At 40.3% G+C, this 26,698-nt stretch overlaps 1 protein-coding gene across 1 annotated transcript in view; it reads left to right on the plus strand.

Annotated features, from left to right (window-relative positions):
* Positions 1–26,698, plus strand: part of LOC113443096 (uncharacterized) — a 78,788-nt gene that overhangs the window by 45,730 nt on the left and 6,360 nt on the right. Inside the window, exons 2-4 of the mRNA XM_087925028.1 lie at positions 4,756–4,940; positions 13,337–13,548; positions 26,244–26,368. Coding sequence (XP_087781154.1) covers positions 4,756–4,940; positions 13,337–13,548; positions 26,244–26,368 — 522 coding nt within the window. The remainder of the gene's footprint in view (positions 1–4,755; positions 4,941–13,336; positions 13,549–26,243; positions 26,369–26,698) is intronic.

Here is a 26,698-nt window from a genome sequence, read left to right on the forward strand (position 1 = left end):
AGTGGATTATGTGAACAGATCCCAGTAAGGTGGCCTTCTGCAGCTGACCAATGGTGATCTTGTCAGCACCAATTGTTTTGAAGTGCTTGCCTAGGTCTTTAGGCACAGCACCCAGTATGCCGAGTACCACTGGAACAACCTGCACTGGTTTATGCCAGAGTCTCTGCAGTTCGATTCTCAAGTCCTGATATCTGGTGATTTTTTTCAAGTTGTTTCTCATTGATTCTGCTGTCACCAAGTATGGCAATGTCGACGATTGTTCTTCTTCTCCATAATCATGATATCTGGGGTGTTGTGTTTCAAAACTTTATCAGTCTGTATTCGGAAGTCCCACAGTAGTTTTGCATGCTCATTTTCAACCACTTTTTCAGGCTTATGATCCCACCAGTTCTTTGCTACATATTATTATTATTATCATCATCATCATCATCATCATCATCATCATTGTTGCAATATCATGACACATCAGTAGGAAGTCACGTACACAGAAAACCCAATACACATACAATACACATATAGGGCGACACTATAGGAACAGCAACGTGTAAAACCTGAGTTGGCTATAGCATAAGGATTAGCCATATATGGCAATATTCCCTATTCCTGTCTAACCTCATGTGTAACCTAACCCCCCCCCCCGCTTGCTGCACAATAAAAGAGAGGTGCGTAGTACTATCTGTGCTTCCTCTCACCAAAAGAAACCTTTGTGTCGCTGTCATCTTTGCCATCAAGAGGAGCCCGCCCAGACAGTCTGCCTGGGTGCAGGTCGTCAGCTGATTCATCCTGGCACTGGGACCCGCAACGCATCAACTGGTGACCCCGACGTGATCGTCTCAACGATACGTCCCCGACAAAGCGTGATTCTTGTCTAGGAATACGCTTCCTTCACTCCTGTACTACGCACCTGGAATAGGCTTGCGCATCGCAAGTATGGGCTCCTCACTTTCTCAAGTTCAGCTTAAGCATAGGGTTGAACTTCTCTCTTTAGTGAAGAAGGCAAATTATTTGCAAAAGGCTAACGGCACAATGTATATCCTCTGTCAAAAAAGTATTTGAATGATTTTTTGAGTTATGTTCAACAACACTGCCCCGCGTATCCCGCGGAAGGCACTCTTAAACATTCCTCTTGGGAACGGATGGGGAAATGGATGCATGAGCCACCTAGGGCTCCACCTCAGATTATTTGTTCTTGGCGTGCCATTATGGCTGCCCTTAATATTCTCTTTCCTGATGATTCTATCCAGTCTTCCTCAGACCCACCTTCTGCTGAACTCTGTCCTGTTGCTGCCTCGGCACCTCCACCCTACTCCCCCCCACCCCTTGACTCTTCTCTGTTGCCTCCTTCCTCCACGGCAACAGATCCTCCTGTCCGTAATGCCTTTCAATCGGCTTTGGCAGAAGGAAAGCTATCTGCAGATGATCTTTCTTGTTTCCCTATGATTCTTCAAACCCCCGCAGCTGGGGGTAATCCTGTCCCTCATTATACTCCATTGGAGTGGTCTTTGTTAAAGGAATTAAAAACTGCTGCTTCTAAGTATGGCATTCCTGTCGTACAACTCTTCAGACCTCAGCCCAAAAAGCAGAATAAGCAGCCGTCATTTTAGCCTTGGAAAAATTTCCTCACATCCCAATCAATCTTATCTCTGATAGCTTGTATGTCACTCAAGTAGTATTTCACATATATGGCTCTTATCTTTCCCCCTCCGTGGAGACTTCCCTTTTAGCACCTCCCGGGTTACCTCTCCAAGGGAAATGTCAGAGCTGATACTGCTTGCCAACAGGTTTTTGCTGCTCAAACACAACCTGCCCCCTTAACAGCAGGAGAAAGTCATGCTTATTTTCACCAAAATAAAAAGGCTCTGGTCAAACAATTTGGCATTACCATGGCTGAAGCAATTGCTATCATCCAACAATGCCCCACATGCAGTCTCCAAGCGAAAGCTATCCCTCAAGGGGTTAACCCCAGGGGACTTCAGGCATGTGATACGTGGCAAATGGATGTTACTCAATACCCTCCTTTTGCCCCATGGAAATATCTTCATGTTACTATTGATACTTATTCAGGATTCATATTGGCCACGCCCCAAAGGGGCGAAAATGCAAAACAGGTAATCAACCACTGTATTCGAACCTTTTCAGTGTTGGGATGTCCAAAATACTAAAAACGGATAATGGACCTGCCTACACAAGCTCTGCTTTTTCGGAGTTTTGCCATCATTGGTCCATTAACCACAAATTTGGAATCCCTTTCAATAGCCAAGGGCAAGCTATTGTAGAAAGGGCAAACCAAACGCTTAAACAAGCCCTTGATCGGTACACGGGGTCAAAAGGGATTAGCCCCCCCAACCTCCCGACACTGCAAAATCTGTTAAATGTCTGTTTGTATACTCTTAATTTCCTTAACCTCACTGGAAACCCTCCCTCGTCTGCTGTGTCTCGTCATTTCACTAAACCCTCTCTCCCCACTGCAAGACCACTTGTCTATTACAGGCAACTCCCAGATCCAGCTTGGAAGGGTCCTGCTGAAGTTATCACCTGGGGGCGAGGCTACGCTGCGATTCAGTTACCTGAAAAAGTTCTCTGGATTCCTGGTCGCTGTGTGCACCCTTGCCACACCTCCCCACCTGATCAGCCACAACCCAACGCAGACCCTCTGGATCTCCACTGGCTGAAGCTTCATGATGAATAACTGCCTCCTCTTCTTCACTGCATTATTTTCTTCCTTTTTCCTACAAACATTGCCTGCAAACCCCCTCAATCTACACCAGCCAGTGAAACAAACTTGGACAATATATGATGCCTACGATCGTGTTTTATTTTCCATCAGCAACACCACTCACCCATACACCTGGTGGCCTACCCTCAAAGCTGACATCGGACAGATATTGGTAGGCCTCACCGCCTACACCAGCACGACCGAGACACCCACACCTTCTCCAGGATTCGTCCATCGCTATCGATTTTATATTTGCCCTGGACATAAGCAGACTCGCGAGAATATTCGCGTTTGCGGAGGCCCCGCAGACGCCTTCTGTGCCGCTTGGTCATGTCTCTCCACCGGTTCTATCTCCTGGTCGCCACCGATCAAAGACGATTATATCTTTGCCTTCCAAAATGATTCTTGGCATCAAGCTGATTGCCCCTCAGGGGGCATATGGACTCCATGTAATCCCATGTATATTCTGTTTTCAGCGGGAGGGAAAAGGCTGACTACACGGTGGGAGGCGGGTCTTACCTGGGGAATCCGGATTTATGCTGATGGGTACGACTATGGCAATACCTTTACTATAAAACTCATCATTGAGCGGCCCGCTATCCAAGTAGGTCCCAATAGAAACATATCCCTGGTAGAATATCGTCCAGGCCATACAGTTCCCCAACCTTTGCTACGGTTAATAAACTCTAGTTACCTCCTCCTCAATGCCAGCAACCCTGCAATTACCAATGATTGTTGGCTGTGTCTTAATGCAGGCCCCCCTTACTATGAGGCCGTTGGTAGCAGCACCAATTTCACTGCCCAAAGATCACCTTCATCTTGTCGTTGGTCACAAGGTACTCAAACCATTAATATTGCTCCTATTGCTGTGTGCCATGGGCCCTTGTGTATTTGGGAAAATAATGCAATTCCTCAAAAAACGACTGGCCATTATTGATACTGAGATTACCAACATAAACATGCTTGTAAGAATAAGGTCTGAGATCAACACTCCAGCAGAAAAAAGGTCTCTATTGGCATTCACTTCGGACTCGGAGGAGAACGAAGATGAATACCCAGATAAAGGAGACGGCCCTCGCATTCTAATATGCCGGCAGGACTTGGACTCGGAAGAGGACTAGATCCTGCAGCATAAAGAACAGAGTGGCCTCAAAATAATAAAAAAAAGAGGAGATGTTGCAATATCATGACACATCAGTAGGAAGTCATGTACACAGAAAACCCAATACACATACAATACACATATAGGGCGACACTATAGGAACAGCAACGTGTAAAACCTGAGTTGGCTATAGCATAAGGATTAGCCATATATGGCAATATTCCCTATTCCTGTCTAACCTCATGTGTAACCTAACCACCCCCCCGCTTGCTGCACAATAAAAGAGAGGTGCGTAGTACTATCTGTGCTTCCTCTCACCAAAAGAAACCTTTGTGTCGCTGTCATCTTTGCCATCAAGAGGAGCCCGCCCAGACAGTCTGCCTGGGTGCAGGTCGTCAGCTGATTCATCCTGGCACTGGGACCCGCAACGCATCAATCATCACCTCTTTTATTCATTAAACATAAAACTCAGTCAACTGAACATTTAAAAATGTATCACAAATATCATTGACTGGCACTGATGGTTGATAAGGGATGTTGCAAGTGTCCTAGATATCAACCAAGTACCTTCTTAAGATATACGATGTTCTGAGTAGTGCAGGGTTTTTTTTCAGTTCCGCTGTTATTACAGGAAGCTGCAATTTCTTGATGTGTTTTGTAAAATTCCTGGACTTGGTACCAAGTGCCCCAATGACAATGGGTACCACTGTTACATATTTTACTGTTGTTGCTGTTGCTGTTGTTATTGTTATTATTATCTTATTAATTATTCTTATTAATTAAGGTTGGTCGCACAATCAGCCAGATGTTCAGATTGGATTTGGCATACAGAGCAATTTTAAAAGAAAGTAAGCAAATTTGTACTCATATTGAAAACCAGGTGAACACCTAAGATATCTTAATCTGTATATTCCACTCTTCTTTCCTGGAAATACAGGTGAAGCTTCCTTTACTTTGTTCTTTTGATGTCAAACACCTCATGTTTGGGTCAGATTCCTTCATCTTCAATGATCCATCTGACCGAAAGGCCAAACACTGCACCACAGAAGTGAAAGTAGCGAGGACCTTTGGGCAGGAAAAGAGATGGAATTTAAAACATCCACCAGCATTTCCACATTTCAGGTACGTTTGCTTTCCCTGGAGGTTTCTTCAGATATCCATTCCATTATTGCATGCCTTGGATTGGATCCAGAGATACTTGACATGAGCAGAAAAACATTTTTTTCTTCTTTTGTAAGATTACTACATGTCTCGATCCTGCTATATCCATTAGCCTTCAGGGGAAGCTTTTGGGAGATTGCAGAAGGTCCCAGAAAGAACATTGCCAGGAATTCCCAGCAAAATTCAACCATCTTCTAAGTTAAATTCCTTTTACTGTATGGCTGCTATATTTCCAACACGGGCAGACCCAGTGAAGAATTATGTAACCGGAGGATGACTCTTCTATTTTGACAGGGATAGAATTCTCAGGAGTACCATGAAAATTTATGACTATTATATTCATAATGCATAAGAAAACTGCAGAATTAAATTGCCCTTAGCTGTGATTGGTCACTTATATTAAATTAATTCTGTTCACCACCGTCTCTTGATCCATGCTTAGTATCTGGAAATGATAAAGAATAAATCCAGTCATGATAGCTAAGAGAAAAATACATCTGAATCCAGCAAAATAACATTATTAGGTTGTAGAATATTTTAACCAAGTATATGCGCCAAGAATGGCTTTTTAAATTCTTAACTGAAGTATTCCTCTATTTCTTAACTTCATTTGACTCAGAGGGGAAGCTCCAAGTGGACTATCAAGATGCTTCAGAAACATTTTGAACATCTGTATTTTGCTGATGTTTAAGACCAAGTTCCAATTCCAACTTGTTTATTTACATAAGAGTATTGTGTTTATGAAAACAAACAAGATGTTACATTTGTAGTGTCAGTAAACTAAGACCTATTATTCTAACATATTTTATGTTCTTTTCCACAAAATTAATAATTGAGGAGAAATAGCACCATATGTTCACAAAGTAAAAAGTCAGTATAAGGAAGAGAACCAGAGAGGGAGGGAGGGAGGGAGGGAGGAAGGAAGGAAGGAAGGAAGGAAGGAAGGAAGGAAGGAAAGGCAGAGAGAAATCAATTCTTTTTTTCATTGAAGTTTATTTGGCAAATTAAACTTTTGTTCAATTCCTATTCCTTCCTTATATGAGGATAAGAAGAAGATACATTTTACAGACATGTCCAAAACCAATCTGAGTTCTTTAAATCTGCCCATATAACAGGCAGTAAGTTCTCTCTGGATATAATGATTTCAAAATCTGCTGCCAGATAAACTTAATAAATCTTGCAGCATCTTGTTTGCAGATCATGAATCATATTTTCAATTTTTTTTCTCAAGGAAAGCAATCAAGACATACATCTTTAAGAAATTTAGAGATATGGAGATTATTTCACTGATTTATATCATTCTGTGGTGTTACAATTTATATTTCATTTTCATTTGCCCAAATGTCTTTCCATACTTTAGGATAATGTTAAACCACACTAATAATTATGTTTTTATTTTTTCATAAACACACATATAAAAATTAAATAGGAAATGAATTCAAATTCCAAATGTCATTTATTTCATTACTCAATACTCCAGTGTTACTATAAACGGAAGAGTTTAATGTTTTACATATTTTACTCCATGACAATTATTATCCACTATAAACCCCAGCACTCTATGTCTCTGTACAATTCATCTTCACAAAATGCCTTTAAGCTAGACTATAATTATTCCCATTTGATAGATTGGTAATTGAGGCTGAAAAATGATGACATGGGCAGCGTTATCAAGTGTCTCTGTAATTGAACTGGGATTTAACCTCAAGCCTCTGCTGTCCAATGCATTTATCAATTTGTGCTCACAGCAACTTTCTCTCTGAATAACATTTAGAGTTGAGTACAGAAACAATTATTTATGGAATGAAACCTATTCCATGTGTTACATTCTGCATGATCAAAACTCAATTAGGAAACTTCAATGTATAATTCATAATTCAACTTATGAAACATACAGTACCTGCATACATATTTCAGTACTTTTCCATATTATAAGATGCTCACCTTAAGAAATGACTGTGTGTCATTTTGTAGGGAAAGCAACCCTCAGTTTTAAAAAATGGGGATTACAGTTCTTCATATATTGTTGAGATCAAATGTGTAGCATCTCTTGCCATTGACAATGTTGATTGGGAAAACGAGAGCTCCCATTTTGGGAATATCTTGAGGAACACAAGTTTCTGACCTCTGCTCTGTTTTAACTTATGTTCAACTGTAACTTTAAATATGAGTAAAAGAGCCATAAGAAAACCAGGGCACTGTTGTTCCTTGTCAGCAGCAAACATACAGATCATCCTTTCTCTTTATAGTGACATATATCATATTTCTATTAAAATTACAGTTCTCTCAAAATGTATGTTTTATTTGTTTGTTTATTAAACTGCTAAATTTCATAAGGAGGTATGATAGTATTCAATAAAAGAGAAGATTTAATAACACCAAACTAATTTATAACTACTAGTGTTAGCCATTAAAAGGAATTGTGCAATTATTCCATCTTTTCCTGCTTAATAGATTTGAAGGATCCAGATTGTTGGGGGCAATATGCTGACTCTGTTAACTGCTTAGAGAGCACTATAAAGTGGTATTTAAGTCTAAGTGCTATTGCTATTAATAAATTTGAAGGAAAAGTTGAAAAAGCAGGGTAGGAACATAAGCAGAATATGAAGTCAGGACCTTCTATAAATTTTCTTGAATGAGGCAGAGCAACTGCACAGTTAAAGTGTCTATAATTTGTCTATCTTATTTTTAATAACCAATGATATCTGATTGTAATACAAGAGAACCATCTGGACCTAGCTTATATAAATTAGGAGAAACTATATGATACAAAAGGGGAAAAAATCTCTCATTTTTAATCTCCTGCCAGAAGCTCAAATCATAAAGTACCAAAGAGAAACCACAGATTTCCTCCAAAATTTATAACTGTATCATGGAACCAAACTAATCACCACAAGAGAGGATGGTTTGCTAAAACCCAAATGAATTCAGTGGCACTGTGCCAGTTTGGCTCCATCTTAAGTGATTACATTACAGAAACAAAGAAGGAGAAGGAAAAAAATCCACTGACTGGGTGGAACTGAATTTGTCTGAGGCTGAAGAAAAGGATGTAAATAATGCTGACTTTTCAAACACAAGCAAAGATTGTCCAAGGGATTACAAAGGAAAAGGATTGACTAACATTGCTCTTTTTTTTAAGTTGTGCTCAGAATAACATTATACTGTATAAGGCTCAATCAATGTTTTAATGCCAGGTCAGATCAGATCAAATATTTTATATATATATATATATATATATATATATGGATCTTTGGTTGTTCGGGTTTTCTCCCGCGTAAGATTCGAAGTATCTAGGCAACGTTTCGATGAAGTCTCATTCATCATCTTCAGGCTTCTGTCTCCGGCTCTGTGCTTCTCAGAGTAATGGAGATTGCAGCTGCTTCCTCCTTTTAACTGCCAGTGGGGGTGGGACTTGATTGGGTGGGGGCTTGGCTGTGTTCTGATTGGGTGGGGGTGTGTTCTCATTGGTAGGGGGTTTGGCTGTGTTCTGATTGGTTGGGGGGTTGGTCGTGTTCTGATTGGTTGGAGGCGTGTTCTGTTCAGGTGGGGGCTTGGTTGTGCTGAGGTTAGTCTTAGTTGCTGGGGGATTTGAGCTGGAGAGTTGTGATCTTGCTGTTTGGCTTCTAGTTCGTGGTCCTGCTGCATCTTCATAGTGGGTGTCGGTTTGCTTCATGTATGGCTCAGAGGGGTTTGAAGTGGGTAGTGATGCAGCTGCAGTGCAGCTTCTGGTCCATGGTCGTTTCTCATTTTCTGAATGGGTGGGAGTCTGTTTTCTACATGGAAGTGTGGTGGTGGCATCTTGTGTGGCTCTCATGGGTGTGGGTCCGGTGTCCTTCTTCATATTAGGTACTCGTCTGTTCATGAGGGCGGGTTTCCAAATGGCTGGAAGGCGGGAGGTGTCATCTCGTTTGTTCATGCTGTGTGGGCGTTTTTCTATCTCTATGGCTTCTCTGATTATTCTGCTGTTGAAGTGTTCGGTTTTGGCGATAGTTCTGGTATTTTTTAAAATCAATTTCATGTCCTGTGGCTTTGAGGTGTTGGACCAGGGAAGAGGTCGTTTCTTCTTTTTTGATTGAGTTCTTATGTTCTTCAATGCGTGCACTTATTCTTCTGTTAGTTTGTCCAATGTATGTGGTAGGGCAGGCAGTGCAGGGGATTTTGTATACTCCTTGGTTTTCTAATTCGATTTTGTCTTTGGGGTTTCTTAGGATGGTGGATATTTTTCTGTTTGTGCAGAATGCTGTTTTGATGTTGTGTTTTTGGAGGATCTTGCTAATTTTGTCTGTAGTGCCTTTTATATATGGGAGGAGGGCTTTGCCGTTTTCTTGTTCTCTGTCTTGGATTTTGGTTGGGGTTTCTTTTTGGATTAGGTGGGTAATCTTCTTTCTTTGGAATCCATTGGCTGTAAGTACGTTGGTGAGAGTGTGTAGTTCGGTTTTTTGGTGTTGTTCATCGGCTAAGCATTTTGTTCTGGAGATGAGTGTCTTGGCTACGGAATTGATCTGTGCTGGGTGGTGGTGTGAGAGTGCATGTAGATAGTGGTTGGTATGTGTTTTCTTCTGGTAGATGGTGTGTCCTAGGGAGCCATTGGATCTTTTGTATACCAAGACATCTAGGAAGGGAAGTTGATTGTTGGCTTCTGTTTCCATGGTGAATTATATTTTGGGGTGTAGGCTGTTGAGGTATGTGAGGAAGTTGTTCAGTTTTTCTTTCCCGTGTGGCCAGATTATGAAGGTGTCATCTACGTATCTGAGCCAGAGTTTGGGTTTGTGGTCGTATTTTTCTAGAGCTTGTGTTTCAAAGTGTTCCATGTAGAGGTTTGCGATGACAGGTGAGAGGGGTGATCCCATGGGTGCTCCTTCTATTTGTTTGTATTTTTGTCCATTGTAGGTGAAGTAAGTATTGGATAGGCAGTTGTTGGTTAGATCTAGGATGTGCTTGGGGGGGTTGTATTTGTTTTGGATGGCTGTCAAGGCTTCTTTTATTGGCACTTGGGTGAAGAGGGATATGACATCGAAGCTTACTAGTAGGTCGCTAGGTTGTAAGTTTTGTTTCTTTATGATCTCGATGAATTGGAATGAGTTTCTTACGTGTGAGTTGATGGATTCTGCAGAAGAATAAGTGCACGCATTGAAGAACATAAGAACTCAATCAAAAAAGAAGAAACGACCTCTTCCCTGGTCCAACACCTCAAAGCCACAGGACATGAAATTGATTTTAAAAATACCAGAACTATCGCCAAAACCGAACACTTCAACAGCAGAATAATCAAAGAAGCCATAGAGATAGAAAAACGCCCACACAGCATGAACAAACGAGATGACACCTCCCGCCTTCCAGCCATTTGGAAACCCGCCCTCATGAACAGACGAGTACCTAATATGAAGAAGGACACCGGACCCACACCCATGAGAGCCACACAAGATGCCACCACCACACTTCCATGTAGAAAACAGACTCCCACCCATTCAGAAAATGAGAAACGACCATGGACCAGAAGCTGCACTGCAGCTGCATCACTACCCACTTCAAACCCCTCTGAGCCATACATGAAGCAAACCGACACCCACTATGAAGATGCAGCAGGACCACGAACTAGAAGCCAAACAGCAAGATCACAACTCTCCAGCTCAAATCCCCCAGCAACTAAGACTAACCTCAGCACAACCAAGCCCCCACCTGAACAGAACACGCCTCCAACCAATCAGAACACGACCAACCCCCAACCAATCAGAACACAGCCAAACCCCTACCAATGAGAACACACCCCACCCAATCAGAACACAGCCAAGCCCCCACCCAATCAAGTCCCACCCCACTGGCAGTTAAAAGGAGGAAGCAGCTGCAATCTCCATTACTCTGAGAAGCACAGAGCCGGAGACAGAAGCCTGAAGATGATGAATGAGACTTCATCGAAACGTTGCCTAGATACTTCGAATCTTACGCGGGAGAAAACCCGAACAACCAAAGATCCACATACAAATACCCGCGAGAACCTCAGAAAATATATATATATATATATATATATATATATATATATATATATATACATATACATATACATACATACATACATACATATACATATACATATACATATACATATACATATATGTGTGTGTGTGTGTGTGTGTGTGTGTGTGTGTGTGTTATGACTCCCCTTTGAAATTCAAACATACAAAACAGAAAGCAGCCATTTCACAATTAAATCAAACGGAAAGAAGTCTTACAAGATAACGGCTGGCAGAAACCACAGCATAAATCTTTACTCTGTCCAGCAAACCAGTCCTGGCAATAAATCTCCAGCCTCAGAGCTTCTTGCTGTAACATCTTCACTCAAATAGTTATTTTGTTCCTGGCAAAATGTACCAGCCCAGCTGTGTCCTTTTATAGTCATTGAGGCAACATGCTAATTTACTGACTTGCTCTTCTCATTCGCTCCAGCTGATTTTGCCTTTTCAACCGTCTTCTATTTTTTACATTTAACCACAAATTTTCCAAGTTCTCATCTCCACTAGAAGACTCTCTCAAAACTTCCCTGTCAGCCATTCCCGGCTGTTGATCAGATAAGGAACCAGAGGAGGTCAAAGGTCCTGACAATTCTAATATATCAGGTCTGTCGTCCTTTGTCACGTCCATCTCCTCATCCTGGTTGTCAGTCCAATCACTAAGCCAGGCCGGCTCATATTGTTCTGCCATGACCTCTTCACTTGAACTCATATCAATCACAGGAGCTGAATCCAAGCCCGGAGCCACAACATACATACATACATACATACATACATACATACATACATACATACATATATACACAAAAATTAGACTAAAACTATAGAAGAGGGAGACATGTTAAAAAGATAAGCATTACAAGCAAACAAAATGTATATAAAACAGAAATGTACAAAACTGATAATTAAAGTGCATCATCTTGAACCACAAAATAGCTGAAATCTATATGCTACTAAAACTCTCCAGTTTGTCTGCTTGTAATCTTCAGTTAACAGAACAGGCTAACGTAGGATAACAATTTTTGAATCATCACACATCACATGGGCTAACTTACAGAATGCATCCAAAATTTAGGCCATGGAATTGAAATTTGGCAAAGTTATGGCCACTGCCATGCAACCATGCTGCCACACCCCCATGTTGCCCGACTCAGCCACGGTCTTGTGTTTATTATTGCCAATGCTCCCTGCCAGCTTCCCACAAGGAAAGTCAATTTGGAAGGCAGCAGAAATTAGAAGTTGCTCCTGCTCCCGGTGCTTTTTTGCTCTCCTCTGGACATTCTTTTCTCAGTTTAGGTAAGAAAATATCTCTGAAATGATGAGCCAACAGGTCAGGTGTTGTCTAGTAGTTCAAATTTCATCGTGTTGGCTAGGGCTATGAGAGAATGGTTCATTCTTATGGCATTTTTGTTAAAACAGTGTTTGTTTTTGCAATTTTTTTTTTGCTTCTCTTAAAATGCAGTGCTACAAAAAAATGTTAAAAGCATTTGTTATGTTGCTTTTACTAGATTCTTCACTTTTACAATTAGTTTGATTCTGACTCTTAGCTAAAGACACACTTCTTTCATGGCATTCACATTTAGCTGTAGTCAAGGGTGGGCTGCTGGGGGTTTGCAGGGGTTTGTGCGGGCCCCTAGCTAAGATTCTATGCAGTTTGGAGAACCCCCAAATCCCACTCCTGGCTGGCCTCGCCCATTCTGCCCCTCCCCTGCCTGGAGTCCCCACATGGTCCGTTGTGGATGCAGGTAAGTGCAGGGTGCGCACTGAGGCTCGGGAAAGGCGAAAAACGGTCCTCTGGAAGTTTGGGAAGGCTGGAAATGGGCCCATTTCCAGCTTCAAGAGAACGTCCAGAGCCTGGGGAAGCCATTTTCACCCTCCCAGAAGCTTGAGGAAAGCCTCTGCAGCCTTGGGAGGGCTAAACCACCACCACCCTGCTGTGGTACAGGAAGCTGAGTAGGCCATGCCCATCATGGCCATGTCCACCCAGCAACCAGGCAGAGAACCCATTACTAACATTTTTGAAGCCCACCCCTGACTGAATTCTTTGTACCCAAGTTCATTCATACAAACCAGTAATTTTCATACTTCTAGTCTTCAAATAATTTTTGGAATGCTTACATAGATTTCTGGTGTCACCTTTACTTATTTAGATTCTCCGAGATGTTTTATTTTATATTTCCTAATTTTCAGCTAGTATAGTAAGTAAATCATAGGAGCTGTAATCTTTGACTTTTAGAGATCACTAGGTTTGAGAATGGATGCTGAGGAATAACAAAATTCCCAAAACTCATTTTACATATTTTGTAAAATTCTTATTACCAGTTGTGAATATATTTCTCATTGAATTAGAAACTCGTGGAATCATATCCGAGGAGAAAGAAAAGAGAATGCAAAGAAGAAGGTGTCAGCCAAGCAGACATGGGTTGAGAAAGATCAACCCTTCAATCCCAGTGAACCTCTCAAAAGTACAAAGCAGGAGACTGTTGAGACAGCAAAGCACAAAAGTAGTGGTGACAGCATACAAGACAACATTGTGCAATCCAAGGACCAGCCACAACAGGGTAAGTAAACACTCATGTCTAAAGTCTTTCCCAGAAGATTAAGAACATTCACCAACTTGGTTTCTTCCATATCTGCAGTCAGCATGCCAATGGTTGCTTTTAAATTCTCTGGGGAGCATCAGATATAGGAAGACTGAGTTACGGCTCTTTAGCCTGCATAAGATTTATTGCCCTCCAACCATCACTGAGTCAGCATCAAACTACACCAGTATAAATTTTGCTGTCCCCATTGCCAAATGCTACTCTGCCTTAGTCACTCTGTCTGCAAAAGGTGACTGGGTTTCCCCATCTTTGTTTCCCTTCCCTCCTACCAAATATTGTCAGCTGCTGGGGAAATATTCCCCAATCATTTATCTAAACATGGAATGAAGTTTAAGGAGGGGGCAAGCTTTGACAGATGGCCGACCTCCAAGGCAGCTGATCAGCTCGGTGTGTGAAGACTGGTAAATAAAACCTAGGAGAGGATCTCCTGTTTTACTGATCAGCCTTCTCACCCCCCAGATCAGTAGCTGATCTGATCTATGGCAAGGGTCTCCACCTTGGCAACTTTAAGACTTGCGGACTTCAATTCTTTGCTGGCTGAGGAAATCTGGGTGTTGAAGTCTGCAAGTCTTAAAGTTGCCAAGGTGTGGGACCCCTTGTCTATGGGTTTGTGACAGCTCCCTTGAAAAGTAGAAAACTGTCAACTGTTAACAACCAGCCCCCTCCCAAAATAAAGCAAATAAGAGGAACGGGACACTGGGAAGTTCTCCGGCCACCACATAACCATCACTTCTCTCCTGTCTATCAGTTGTTTTCCAAGTCAGCTCTAATTAGAGGCAGAAGTTTTTACAGTATGGAAATCATGCTAAATCAGTTTTCAGGCTGCTTTTGAACATGGCTTTACTGCTTTTTCAGAGTTCATCTGAACCCCTGTTTAAAAGTAGCCTGAGGAAGAGCTAACACCTAGAAGGACATTTGCACAATATAGCAGGGAAATTTTCACCCTCTTCACCATTCAACTTCAGACACCTATGCCCATCAGATGTTTTGCAAGCTATTTTTAAGCACAGGTTTAAAGGCAGACTTTCTGTCCTTTCCCTCACACTAAATTTATTTATTTATTTATTTATTAAACATATTTATATGGTATCAGTAGAAGAGAATATTAGTGGCTTGGGATTGAACAGTGGAGTCCTTGGTGCTCTCTGAGCTTGGTGGTTTTGTAGACATTTCATTACCAATTTAGGTAACATCATCAGTGCTAGTGTTATAAGCTAACAGCAAACAACAACCTAATCACAGAACCACCAAAAACACTTCTATTAATACTGACAGAGCAAGCCATTGGTATTAAAATAACAGTAGACTCCATTTCCTTCTAGTACTAATGATGTTACCTAGCTAGGTAATGAAACATTTGCAAAAAAAACAACACCCACCCAGCTCACAGAACATCAAGGACCCTTCATTTATGTGGTTATCCAACTGGTAAGTGTGACTCTACATCATTACAATATATTTTAAAAACCTTAATGCCCTCCACTCCTACCTATTAGCCAGTAGTAAAATATCTACCAGTGGATGCAAAACATGTTGCAGAGACAGAGGAAAGCAAAAAAAGCATTTGACAATATACACTTCAATTCATCAGAGAACTGAAAACTTTATATCAAAGAAACAATGATTCACTGAAACTACAAATAGAATTTACAGACTGACTTCTTGAATGAAGACAAAAACAAGGATTATAAGAAAAGATTTATAATACCTACAATAAGTTTACATCTTTTAAAAAGTTTATGTTGAACCCTGCTATATTTTTGGAGTTTTGATGAGAAACTGTTGTTTTCCATAATCACCATGCATACCTTACAACATGTACTCTTCATGAACAATATAATAAAATCTTTTGTGTACAAATTGATCAAATTCCATAAACAATTTGTTCAATTTCTTCATTTGAAGTACCACCCAACTTCAAACTGACTCTGAATAGTGCACAGTAAAATCAAGCATAATAAAAAAAAATACAATATAATAAACTTATAAAACAAAAGGAATAACAAAAGGAATAATTATTTCATTTGAATGGTTCAAAATAAATTTCTCAGGTGGAAGAATAAATGTTACCCAGCCCAAATGTTGCTTCAATTTTTTTCCACATTAGAAAAATAGCTGTTCTGACAAGAGCCTCAAAAAAAAAAAAAAAAACAGGAAGTGGCAGCTCCCAATGACATTAAGAGTAAAGAATGCAAAATCCGCATACAACCAACAGGCAAATATTTGAAATATTAGACATATTAAACGATAGGATTTCAGACCAGGGTGGGAGTTAGCAACAGATGGTTCCAACAGGCAGTCAGCTTCATGCTTAATGCCAAACCCTTCAACGGACTGCAAAGCGCTGACATATTGGTAATATCAAAAGGCAAACTGGAGCTGGACTTCCAATTTCACTTAAGGAATGCACAGCTGCAGGAAAAAATGGGAGGTTGGGGGTCACTTGGCACAATGAAATCTCCAGAAATGCAAATTTCATGTGAAGCACCATAGTCATCAATTACTAGAAGCTCCACTAATAATATTCATACATAATCGAAATTTCCATGTATGCTGCCAAAGCCTTCTGGCCAATCCAATTAAACAAACATCAAGGAACGAAGAAAAACTGCTCAGTAAAATTCCTAACCAGGAGATGTAGAGGGCAGATATTCATCTTTATATAGCAGCTAGGAGAAAAGGGGAATCCAGCATTCTGAAATCCTCCAGGCAAAATCCTAAGAGGGTGTATAAATTAGTAATTGAGTAGCCATCTGTGCATACCTGCGCAAATGGTTCTAGGCCTTAGAAGTAAACCTACTTCTACCCCTATTTTCAATTATTTTTATTGGATTAATTAAGGGGTCTCTACAGAGCAGAAGCAGAGAAGTTTTTCATGGGTTTGGCGGAGCAAAGGTAAGCTTCAGAAATGCTCAAATGGCATCACGCCACCATATTATCAGATAAATAAAGTAAACATGAAATTAAACAAGGAATTAAACATTCGTTATAAAAGAAAATCACATAAAACTCTGTCATACCAGCTACTAAGTAAGCAATGATGTCACTTAGCCACTTCAGTTTCAAGAAAAAAAACCTATTTGAAATAAAACTTGTTTAATACTTGGATGTGAGATATCAGGATATGTAGAATAGATTGGGAAGTTGGAAAAAACGTAGAGAAGAAAGGAAAGTCACTGCCAAGAATACTACACGGGCATGTCATGTAGCCATCATTTTTAAGACAATGATGAGCCTGAAGAGGTGAAGAGCTAAATTGGGCATTAAAAAGAGAGCTAGGTGAGGAAAGAAAAGAGCAGAGTTAAGCAGCTTATTTGAAGATGGGCATGAAGTAAAGAGCACAGATGGTGATCTGCATTTGATATTCATGAAAACGAGAAAATGTTCTCCCTTTTCCCAATGTGATTTTTTTTTTAATGGAAGCAATGCATCCGTTTAGAACTTGCATATGTCATAATTATAGAACATAATGGGGGACACAGCTGTTCCAAATGCAAATAAAATATCTCTGCCTCTCTCAGTATTTAATCTTAATGTGGTAATTCTTAACATGGCAATTCACTTTTTTATGCTTATAGTGGAGGAGTGTATACTTGAGTGATAAATTAGAGTTATTAAGAATTAAATGGTCAGACCTTTCTGCCGCTCGCTCAGAGTTATTACAGTGCAAAAGGTTCTCCAAATGTTATCAAATAGCAGCATCTAGACCGTTGGGTATGCTCGTCAAGAATGATGGGAATTGTAATCCAATAAATCTAGCTCCATTCTTGCATTGTAAAGGAATTAGGAACCTCAAAATGCCTCTTTGCGAAGTTGTCTGCTGAGTGTGATTCTCTTATGATACGAGAGGGAAATAAAATCCAAAGAGAATTATTAATGAACTCTCAAACTATTGAACATCTTTCATATACAGTAAAGAATTGAGTTGAGGGAGCTTGTGGGTTAAATAAAAAGAAAAAGAGAGCTGTGTTCGAACCCAGTGCCTTCAGAATCTTAACAAGAAGCTCGTGAAAACTCACTGAATGACAGGAGGATTGTATTTCGGTACAGACTATTCAAAGGCAGCAGAAACCTCAGACCAAAGTGATACGTGGGGTATAAATGCATCCTAGCAGCTTTTATCAATTCTATGCCAATTTATTTATTTCAGAGCATGACTTCCCGCTGAAAAAGCCTGGAAACTTTTCTTTAGAAACCCTCCTGCAGAAAATCCCCGCTAAGAGAGATTCAACTAGTTCTAAAATCCCTGCTAAGAGAGATTCAACCAGTTCTAAAGTTTTTTTTTGTTTTTTTAAGTTGAAAATGGTTGAAGCTTGAAAGTTTTATTAAAAAGTTAAGTGTTTAAAGTTTTATTCCCAGGATAGCTGAGAAGCTAGAAATAAAAGTTTCTTAGGTTTTCTTAAGGCAAGATTCCCCAAAGTGGCCAACATGGACCCTACTACCACCCCCAAGGATTGACTATCCAAGAAGTCAGAGTTGGGCTGTTGTTGTTCATAGCAGTTTTAGTTGAAATAGTATTTATTAAATTAAATTATTAAATTATTTTCATAGAATACACGTTTGGGGGATGATGAACAATCTGAAACTTCATGAGGTGGTTGATGAGCTGAAGCGTTTGGCCTAAGTTAATGGTGAAACAGCCCTGAGGCATTCACATTTTGGCTTGGAAGGGACTGATCATTATAATTTTTATTCTGTTGTGTAGTTGAGCTGTGCATTTGGTGCCAATGCATGTTAGCTGCTCAACAGCATAGAAATGAAATGAAATAAGAAATGAATAGAACACCATCACTTTCAATTTACTGGAGGATACAGATGAAGCACCTAAATCCAGAGAATACCCAGATAGGATAAACTTGAGCTCCTGTATCCCCCTCCTCATACTCCCCAAATTATAATCATAATTCTCAGCAGAACAGATTTCTGTTTAAAGCAGTTTATTTATTTGTCTAATTTATGTAACTTCCCATCTCATAGGCAAGAGACAGTCCAAGAATTAAAAAAGCTGAGTTCTAGGAAATACGTGAGAGGTATTTTTAGCAAGCATGCATATATTTTATACAAAAGCAGAGGCCAAGTTCTTCTTTTCTTTTCTTTTTTCTTCTCCTTTCCAACCCACTCCCTAGCTAAAACTTTCCAAGCCTCTGAGTCACCTGGCTATAGTTCATATTTAGAATCCTGGCCAGAAACGCAGCCCTCGTACACATATTTAAAATACAAAGTAGCGTAACATCCACAGTGCTGTTTGGAGGGATATCAACCAGGTCTTCCCTCTTCTACTCTCAGAAGCAAATCGTGCTGGCTGTACAAACCTTTTCCATGTCTGGCTTTGCATGATGGGAGTCAGCAAATTGTATTGTAAAATGTTTCTGTTGTGCTCAGCTGTTACTCTCCTATCATTTTGAACATTAAAGGGCTGGTCCAAGTCTGAATTTGTTTTCCTAACAGAAACTATTCCAAAACATTCAGTATGAGGGTTTTTTTGGGTTGCTGTTTTTTTTAAATGTCTCCTGTCCTTGAAAGAATGTCAGTCAAACTGAGATGGATAGTCATTTTTCCATTGGTGTCATGACTTCATAACAAAACAAAAGATATAAAAAGTTATTAACTTGTAGGTTTTGGTTTCTGAACTCTTACTGGAATAAAAGAATGGTTTGGAGGAGAAATAGATTTTGCTTTAACCACTGCAATACAAAACAGGACTAAAGAAAACGTTGGCAATTCCATCATGTGGAATGGGAGAAATGATGCTCTGTTCTTCTTTCCTTTGTAACACACATGCACACACACACACACACACAAATGCTCTTTCAGGAAAGAGCTGATACAAGTAGTCTTCAACTTACACTCTTTCGTTTAATGACCATTCAAAGTTACAATAGCCCTGAAAAAAAGTGAATTATGACCATTGCTTTTTTTTACACTGCAGCATCTCTGTGGTCATATGATCAAAATTCAGATGCTTGGCAACTGGCTCATATTTATGACGGTTGCAATGTCCCGGGGGTCATTGCTCACCTTTTGCAACCTTCTGACAAGCAAAGTCAACGGGGAAGCCAGATTCACTTTAAAACCATGTTACTGACTTAAAAACTGCAGTGAGGCACAGTTCACTTAACTGTCTTGCTTAGCACCATAATTTTTGGCCTCAATTGTGGTCCTAAATTGAAGACTATCCATTCAATTAACAGGAATGCTGTGTTGTGCTTTTTATTATGTACATAGCAACAACCAGGAAGCTCAATTTTCTTTTAAGATGTACGTAGAATCTCTTGAGAGATGATTTATGTTGAAACTCCAATAGGCAAAAAAACCCAAACAACCCAGTTAAATATTCCCTTCATTCCCCTTTTCATTACCCTACAGCTGCTGAGTTTTCCCAAAGGGTGTTCTTTACAATCAAATAAAGCAGGCACATGTTTTGCATTTGTGCTGCTAAAACGTCTAGTCTGGCCTAGAACAAGTAACTGATGACTCAGATTGTCTACATGACAGAGTCAGAGAAGAGAGGAGGTCATCACAAGCAAATGTATTTTCATATCTATTGGGAGTGTGTTTAGACAACTAGCAGTTGGTTCAGTAGTGCAAGTGAACAGAACTTTTGGGGTCAATTATAGTCATAAGTAAAGGACTACTTGCATATTTAAATCTGAGAAGAGGCAAAGATTGAAGCTTTGCATATGCTTTCCCAGATTATTAATCTGAGGAGAGGCAAAGATTGAAGCTTTGCATATCCTTTCCCTGATTATTAATTTTGTGATCTTCAAAGCAGCCAGATGAAGTTTCTAATTAATTCCTAGAGAAGAGAATCCAGGAAGCTTATGTTGTATTGTGCATGCCAGGCTCACTTTGACCTTAAATTTCAGGTATAAGATAGCAAATTAAGCAAGAATAACCTAGATGATCAAGCCTTTGATTGCTCAGAACACATTCCTGCACAAGAGACATTTCATTCATTTTCCAAACTGGTTACAGTACTCTGGGGCCTGACCTCAAAGGAGAGGAAAACGTAAGCATTATGCTTTGTGGCTGTTTATGTGAAACCCACAGCGGTGAGAAGGCAACAATTAAGAGAGCAAACTCATCCATTTTGGTGGACACAGAATTGCAAAGTTACTTAAGTATATACAGGTTTGAAAGTCAAAGATTCCTTAACGTATACTTAAGAAATGAAAAAAGACATCTAAGTAGCAGGCAGTAGGTAATTTCTAAAATGTAATCTCAAAGTCATTATCATAATCTTTTTCATGGGTGGGGGAGGAGATATTTTGCAGGAGGGTGGCAATATGAATAAGTCATCTATCCAAATTGTAAAGAGTACAGGGTTAACAGGGGTGGGATTCTATCGATTCGGACTGGTTCTATAGAACCGGTTGTTATGATTCTATGCAGTTTGGAGAACCGAAAAATCGTCCCCCTGGCTGGGGTGCATAGGGGGGAGTGCATAGGGGGAAGCTGCGCACACACACCCGCGCTCCATTTTTTGCCTTCCTGGGCCCCAGGAAAGCCTTCTGGGAGCAAAAATGCCTGCCAGGAGGCTTCCCTGAGGCCCAGGAGGTCAAAAAACCAGGGGGGCTGCAAAAAAGAAGAAGCCATGCCCATCCAGTCACATGGCCATGCCCACCTAGCCACACCCACCTAGCCACACCCACAGAACTGGTTGTTAAAATATTTGAATCCCACCCCTGGGTTAACATTAAATTTAACAATCCCAGACAATAAGCTTAGCATTGCAAATATGACCAAGTTATATGAAGGACCACCTGCTTACATCCACTCATTCTATCAGATCCAGGGAGTTTCCTCACTCTATGGAACATTGTTTCCCTGAGGTGAAATTAGCCCCATTGCTTTTTGCCTCTGGAAAGCCCTCAGGATGTGCTTTTTCCATCAACCTTGAGCTGACAAGAATTATTTATTTATTATTTCTTTAAAACATCCACGTAGCTGTCTACCTTATAACAAATGCTAGCCAGCTCCCAATCAAAATTTAAAACAGCATAAAATACTATAAAAGCCAAATGCATTAAAAAACAGAATCTGGCACCAAGTCAAGCATCTGACAGGGAGTTCCTTCATCCTATCCTAGTGCTGGGGTGGGGGGAAGCCAGGACTTCAGTGTATTTGGGGCGGGCAAAGTAACTTTCTACTGTGGGCTAACTGGTAGTTTCCTGCATTAGAGCTGTGGTGACGCAGTTAGAATGCAGTATTGCTCACTGCCAGGAGTTCGATCCTGACCGGCTCAAGGTCAACTCAGCCTTCCATCCTTCCAAGGTGGGCAAAATAAGGACCCAGATTGTTGGGGGCAATAGGCTGACTCTGTAAACAGCTTAGAGGGGGCTGTAAAGCACTGTGAAGCGGTATATAAGTCTATTGCTATTAGAAACTCCAAAATCTGCAAGCAGGGTTACAAGCATGGGGAAGAACTTTTTCATGTCCTCTTTCCTAGTAAGGCTTTGTGAGGGATTTCTGAAAAGAATAGCAGAATAACAGAATCAGAAGGCAAAATTAAAATTGGAGGGCGATGAAGGTACTGTAGTTTTGCATTATGTGTGAATGGATATGAATGCTAGATGTGTATATATGAGCTAAAGTGTATGCATGTGACCCTCAGCTTCCAAATTAACACTCAGTGCAGTACTTGAAGTTCATGAAACTGTGCATGAAATTGGCATATATTGTGTAGATTAATATCAAGCATAGAGAAACTAATTAATATTACATTTGAAGGAGCTGCTTTCAATCATGACCAAAATGGATAAACCAGTTTGATCTTCCTGGTATTAATTCAAAAAAAGAAGAGAAGCCTCTCTTGGTGCCCAAGGACATTTTCTTCCTAGGTTAATAGTGAGTCATTACTGTTTCTAGAGCAATTCCTATTACTTTTTGTCCATTGGCATGAAATAATTGGATTTGAATATGTTCCATCATGAACACCTGCCGTGTGCTTTGAAATTCTAAAATCCAACTATAGTTTAAAAAAATAATAGCACCACAATATGGGCCTCAATGGAACTTCAGGTAGTCCTCAACTTAAAATCTTCATTTAGTGCTGTTCAAAGTTACAACGGCACTGAAAAAAGTGTCTTATGACCATTTTTCACACTTACGAATGTTGCAGCTTCGCTGTGGTCACAAGAACAAAGATAGGATGCTATTTATGACAGTTGTAGTGTCCCAGGGTCAAGTGATCACCTTTGGTGACTTTCTGACAAGCAAAGTCAATGGGGAAGCCAGATTCACCTTACAACTGTGTCACTAGCTTAACAACTGCGGTGATTCTCTTAACAACTGTGACAAGAAAGGTCGTAAAATAGGGCAAAATGCACTTAATAAGCCCTTAGCAGCAAAAGTGATGTTGCTCAATTGTGTCATAAGTCAAGGGCTACATGTATACTCTATAGACGTGATGGCATGCAGAGCCACTTCTGTTGGCATGTTAGAGGTCACCCTGGAGAGCTCTACTGCACATGCACGTGCGCCCCTGTCAGCCGATTGTTAGGTATTTGCTGTGCATATGCATGGGGAGACACACACGTAGGAGATGCGTGCACATGCGCAGAGGCATGCGGCGTGCAGGGGGTTTGTGTGCACATGCACAGAGGTGTGCAGTGCAGGGGGCATGCACGCATGCGCAGAGGTGCATGATGCACATGCAGGGGGTCACACGCGCAGGCACAGGGGGGGCGGGGGCAGTCGCGCATGCACTTTTGGCATACAACATGGAAAAGGTTAGCCATCACTGGTCTACAGACTTTGATTCTGAAGAGATGTTATACCTCTTCCGTTTCAGTTCAGAAGTTCCATAGAAAGCATCATGGAAAATGATAGGGCTACTTTCATAGGTTCCTGGCAGGCTACTCTTGCATGCTACTATAGACTAACACAGCTGCCCTGCTGCAATCCATTTTGAGTCTTCAGAATGTAGGGAAAATATTGCATGGCATTATTGCTTTGTTTAAAAACTGGAAATGCAGGCTTTCTGTTTCTGGCAAGATAATGGAAAAGGGTCAAGGCATGCATCTGAAGTCGTTGCATGTTTGTAATTAAAAAAACATGTACGAACAGGACTCTGTCTTGACTTTTGGTGTTTTGCAGAACGTCTTTCATCTTGATATTGTGCTCCATATCTCAAACGTGTCGAGTGAACACTGTCAGTTCAGTGGCCCAGTTGAACAAACTGCTACATGCAACAGAAACCAGGGTTGTTGGCATAATTACGTCATTAGCAAAACCTATGCTGCTCAAAGAAATATTACTGCAAATTTTTTAATGAACCATATTTGATGCTGCTGGTGAATTGCATGTGCAAACAGATACGTTCCTTTCCTCCCTACTAAGCACACTGTTTTATATTCCTTTCATATTGCAAACGTCTGAAATGAAAAATGAAAAGGAATATATTTAATGATTTTGTTCAAACAGATACACTGCATAATTTTCTCTTTCAAAATCTCATCTTCAAACATCACTTAGGGAATGAGTTGCTGCTTGTCTTTCAAAAAAAGGGGGAGAGGAAATAATAGTATGAATCATCTATTCACAGTTTGCCTATCTCTGGCAGCCGGACATTTATTTCCATGATGCTCGTTTTTTTCCTGACTAAAATAATCTGAATGCTAGCTAAGTATCCAGACCGTAGATTTAGTCTTACGGGTCTCCCAGAAAACACTATGATGAACATAGGTTGATCCATAATCCAGTCAAATTGCTCAAAGCTGTTGAGCAAAAAGCTCATTGCCTTAATCCAACAGTTCTACCTGTGTGAGGCTTCCTTTGCAGGCCTTGTGGGTTGCAACGTACCAGGTATGAAGCTCTGTTTGGTACCAATGTTCTTTTTATTCCATTAAAAATTTATAAAATAGAAAAATGAGATAGATCAGGGAAGTGGTGGGATTCAACCAAACAGGCAAGAAAAACTTTTATAATGGATAGGATCAGCCAGGAAGAAAACCATCCCTTGTAAACAACAACAACAATAACAACATGGATGCCCACTCCCCAATCCTCACAACTGTTCAGTTCACTAAAAACCAAGATCTTTATTATCTTCTCAGCAACTCGGCAAGCATATATCCACACCTCCTTGCAATTTAGAATGCCTGAAATTAATTGGAATGACTCCAAAATTTCTGTTTTCATGGTCTCACAGACATTGTATGAGCACCTCGTCAAACCACAGCAGTGTCTTCAGTGCCATCATTGCATTTCAACATCTCTTGAGAGTCTTCATCAGAGTCTTGAATGTTTCAGTCTGCTACCCAAACACTCTCTATGGTTGGAAAGTTTTAAAACCCCAGCTGTTTCTGCTTATGTTTCAGTATCTTTAAAGCAGATGTTGGTTTATAATATACATAGGACTGTTTTCTGTAAATTAGGCATTTGGGTAACCTAAAATAAAAACCCACATTAGAGATTTCCTTTATGCCACTGGTCAACAAGGAGCATAACAATTACATCTGCCACATGCCTAATATCTATCCACGGATATTACAGCTCAAAGCCTTGGATTTTATGACAGAAGCAATTCCATGTCATGGTGGCTCCACATCTTAAATAATTTAGGATTGGTACAACATAGGCCAATGAAGGTCAAGAGCTCTGGTGGCTCAGTGGTTAGAATGCTATATTGCAGGCAAACTGCCCACTGCCAGGAGTTTGATCCTGATGGGGCTTGCAGGTTGACTTAGCCTTCCATCCTTCCGAGGTCAGTAAAATGAGGACCCAGATTGTTGGGGGGCAATAATCCTGACATTTGTTAATGCCTCAGAGAGTGCTGTAAAGTATTATAAAGTGGTATATAAGTCTAGGTGCTTTTACTATTGCTATTGCTAAAATAGTGACATTCATACATTGAGCCACTCTGGAAAAATAATTGTAGGTAATAAAACATCTATGGACCTGGATTCTAGGAGGAAAAATCAGATTCTTACCTTCCTCTTGCAGAGGGAAGGCCAAGAATGAGAGAAGAGATCCATTATATCTGCTACAAATTAATACCAATTTCCATAAGCGATAGCAGAGATGCATGGGGAGCAAACCTATGAGGATAGCGATTGTATTGATATTGGCAGTGGACACAAAACAAAATACAAATTGGTCAAGCTGAATCTCTCTACATGCAGGTTACAGAAGATATTTTCCTTCCTTAATTAGGTTGTTAACAGCTTGAATCAATATTAACTCACACCCAGAGCCTGGTGAATAATTTCCCACCTGAAGCCAATATAATGAAGTCCCCAAAAATAAACAAGGTAACAAGCATAAGAAATATCCCTTGGCTGGCACGAAAGACTAATCAATAATTGGTTAATCAACCAAAACAAGTGATCCTCCACACACATTAAGCACAAAATGTCCTGCCATGACTTCCCATTGGTTGGAGCCAAGCCATTGCGCAAGTTAGATATGATTTTCTTTCCTCTAAGGATTATTTAAATGACAAATCCCTGCACTAAGCACACTCTCATAGAACTAATAGTAAAAAAAAAAGGGTGAATCCCACCACTGGACAGAACCATGCTTTCAGGCAATGCTGATGGCCATTTTCCTCCCAATAATTGTTTGAGATCTGTTGCTATACCTGTTCTTCAAATCAGCTGGGTATGTTTGTAGGATATCCTACCTTATCTGAGTTTATTTTTCATTCTCAGAGCTTCAATTACCCAGAATTGCTCAGCTGCAGCAAGTTCCTAGTCAGGCTCCTTCTGCAGATGTGGTACAAAGTTGGCTGATGACACCCCAGTTAAACAGCATCCTAGCTCAAAGGAAGCATGAGGTAATAACATTATTACCACATTGGGTTGATACAGCATGAGATAAGGATGGAGAAAGCTTTCTGATCTTGGAATAAACCATTTGACTCTTCTGAGCTCAGAACAAAATACTCTGCCTGCTGTAAGTTTCTTGAGAGTGCAGAACAAAATAGAGCAATTTTAATTATTCCAGCACAATGACTCTGTTTTTCTTTTTTTTCAATTCCTCCAGTCAGCCCTGGAGATCTGGAAAATGATTAGCCATTTAAATCACAGGCAGAAGTGCCACTTTTATTGCCTCTAATATAAAAAGTAAAGAAAATAACCTTAACCAAAATATGTAGGCAAAGAGC

The sequence above is a fragment of the Pseudonaja textilis genome, chromosome 2, assembly GCF_049901715.1.
Source record: "Pseudonaja textilis isolate UNSWEBS1 chromosome 2, rPseTex1.2, whole genome shotgun sequence".
NCBI lineage: Eukaryota > Metazoa > Chordata > Lepidosauria > Squamata > Elapidae > Pseudonaja > Pseudonaja textilis.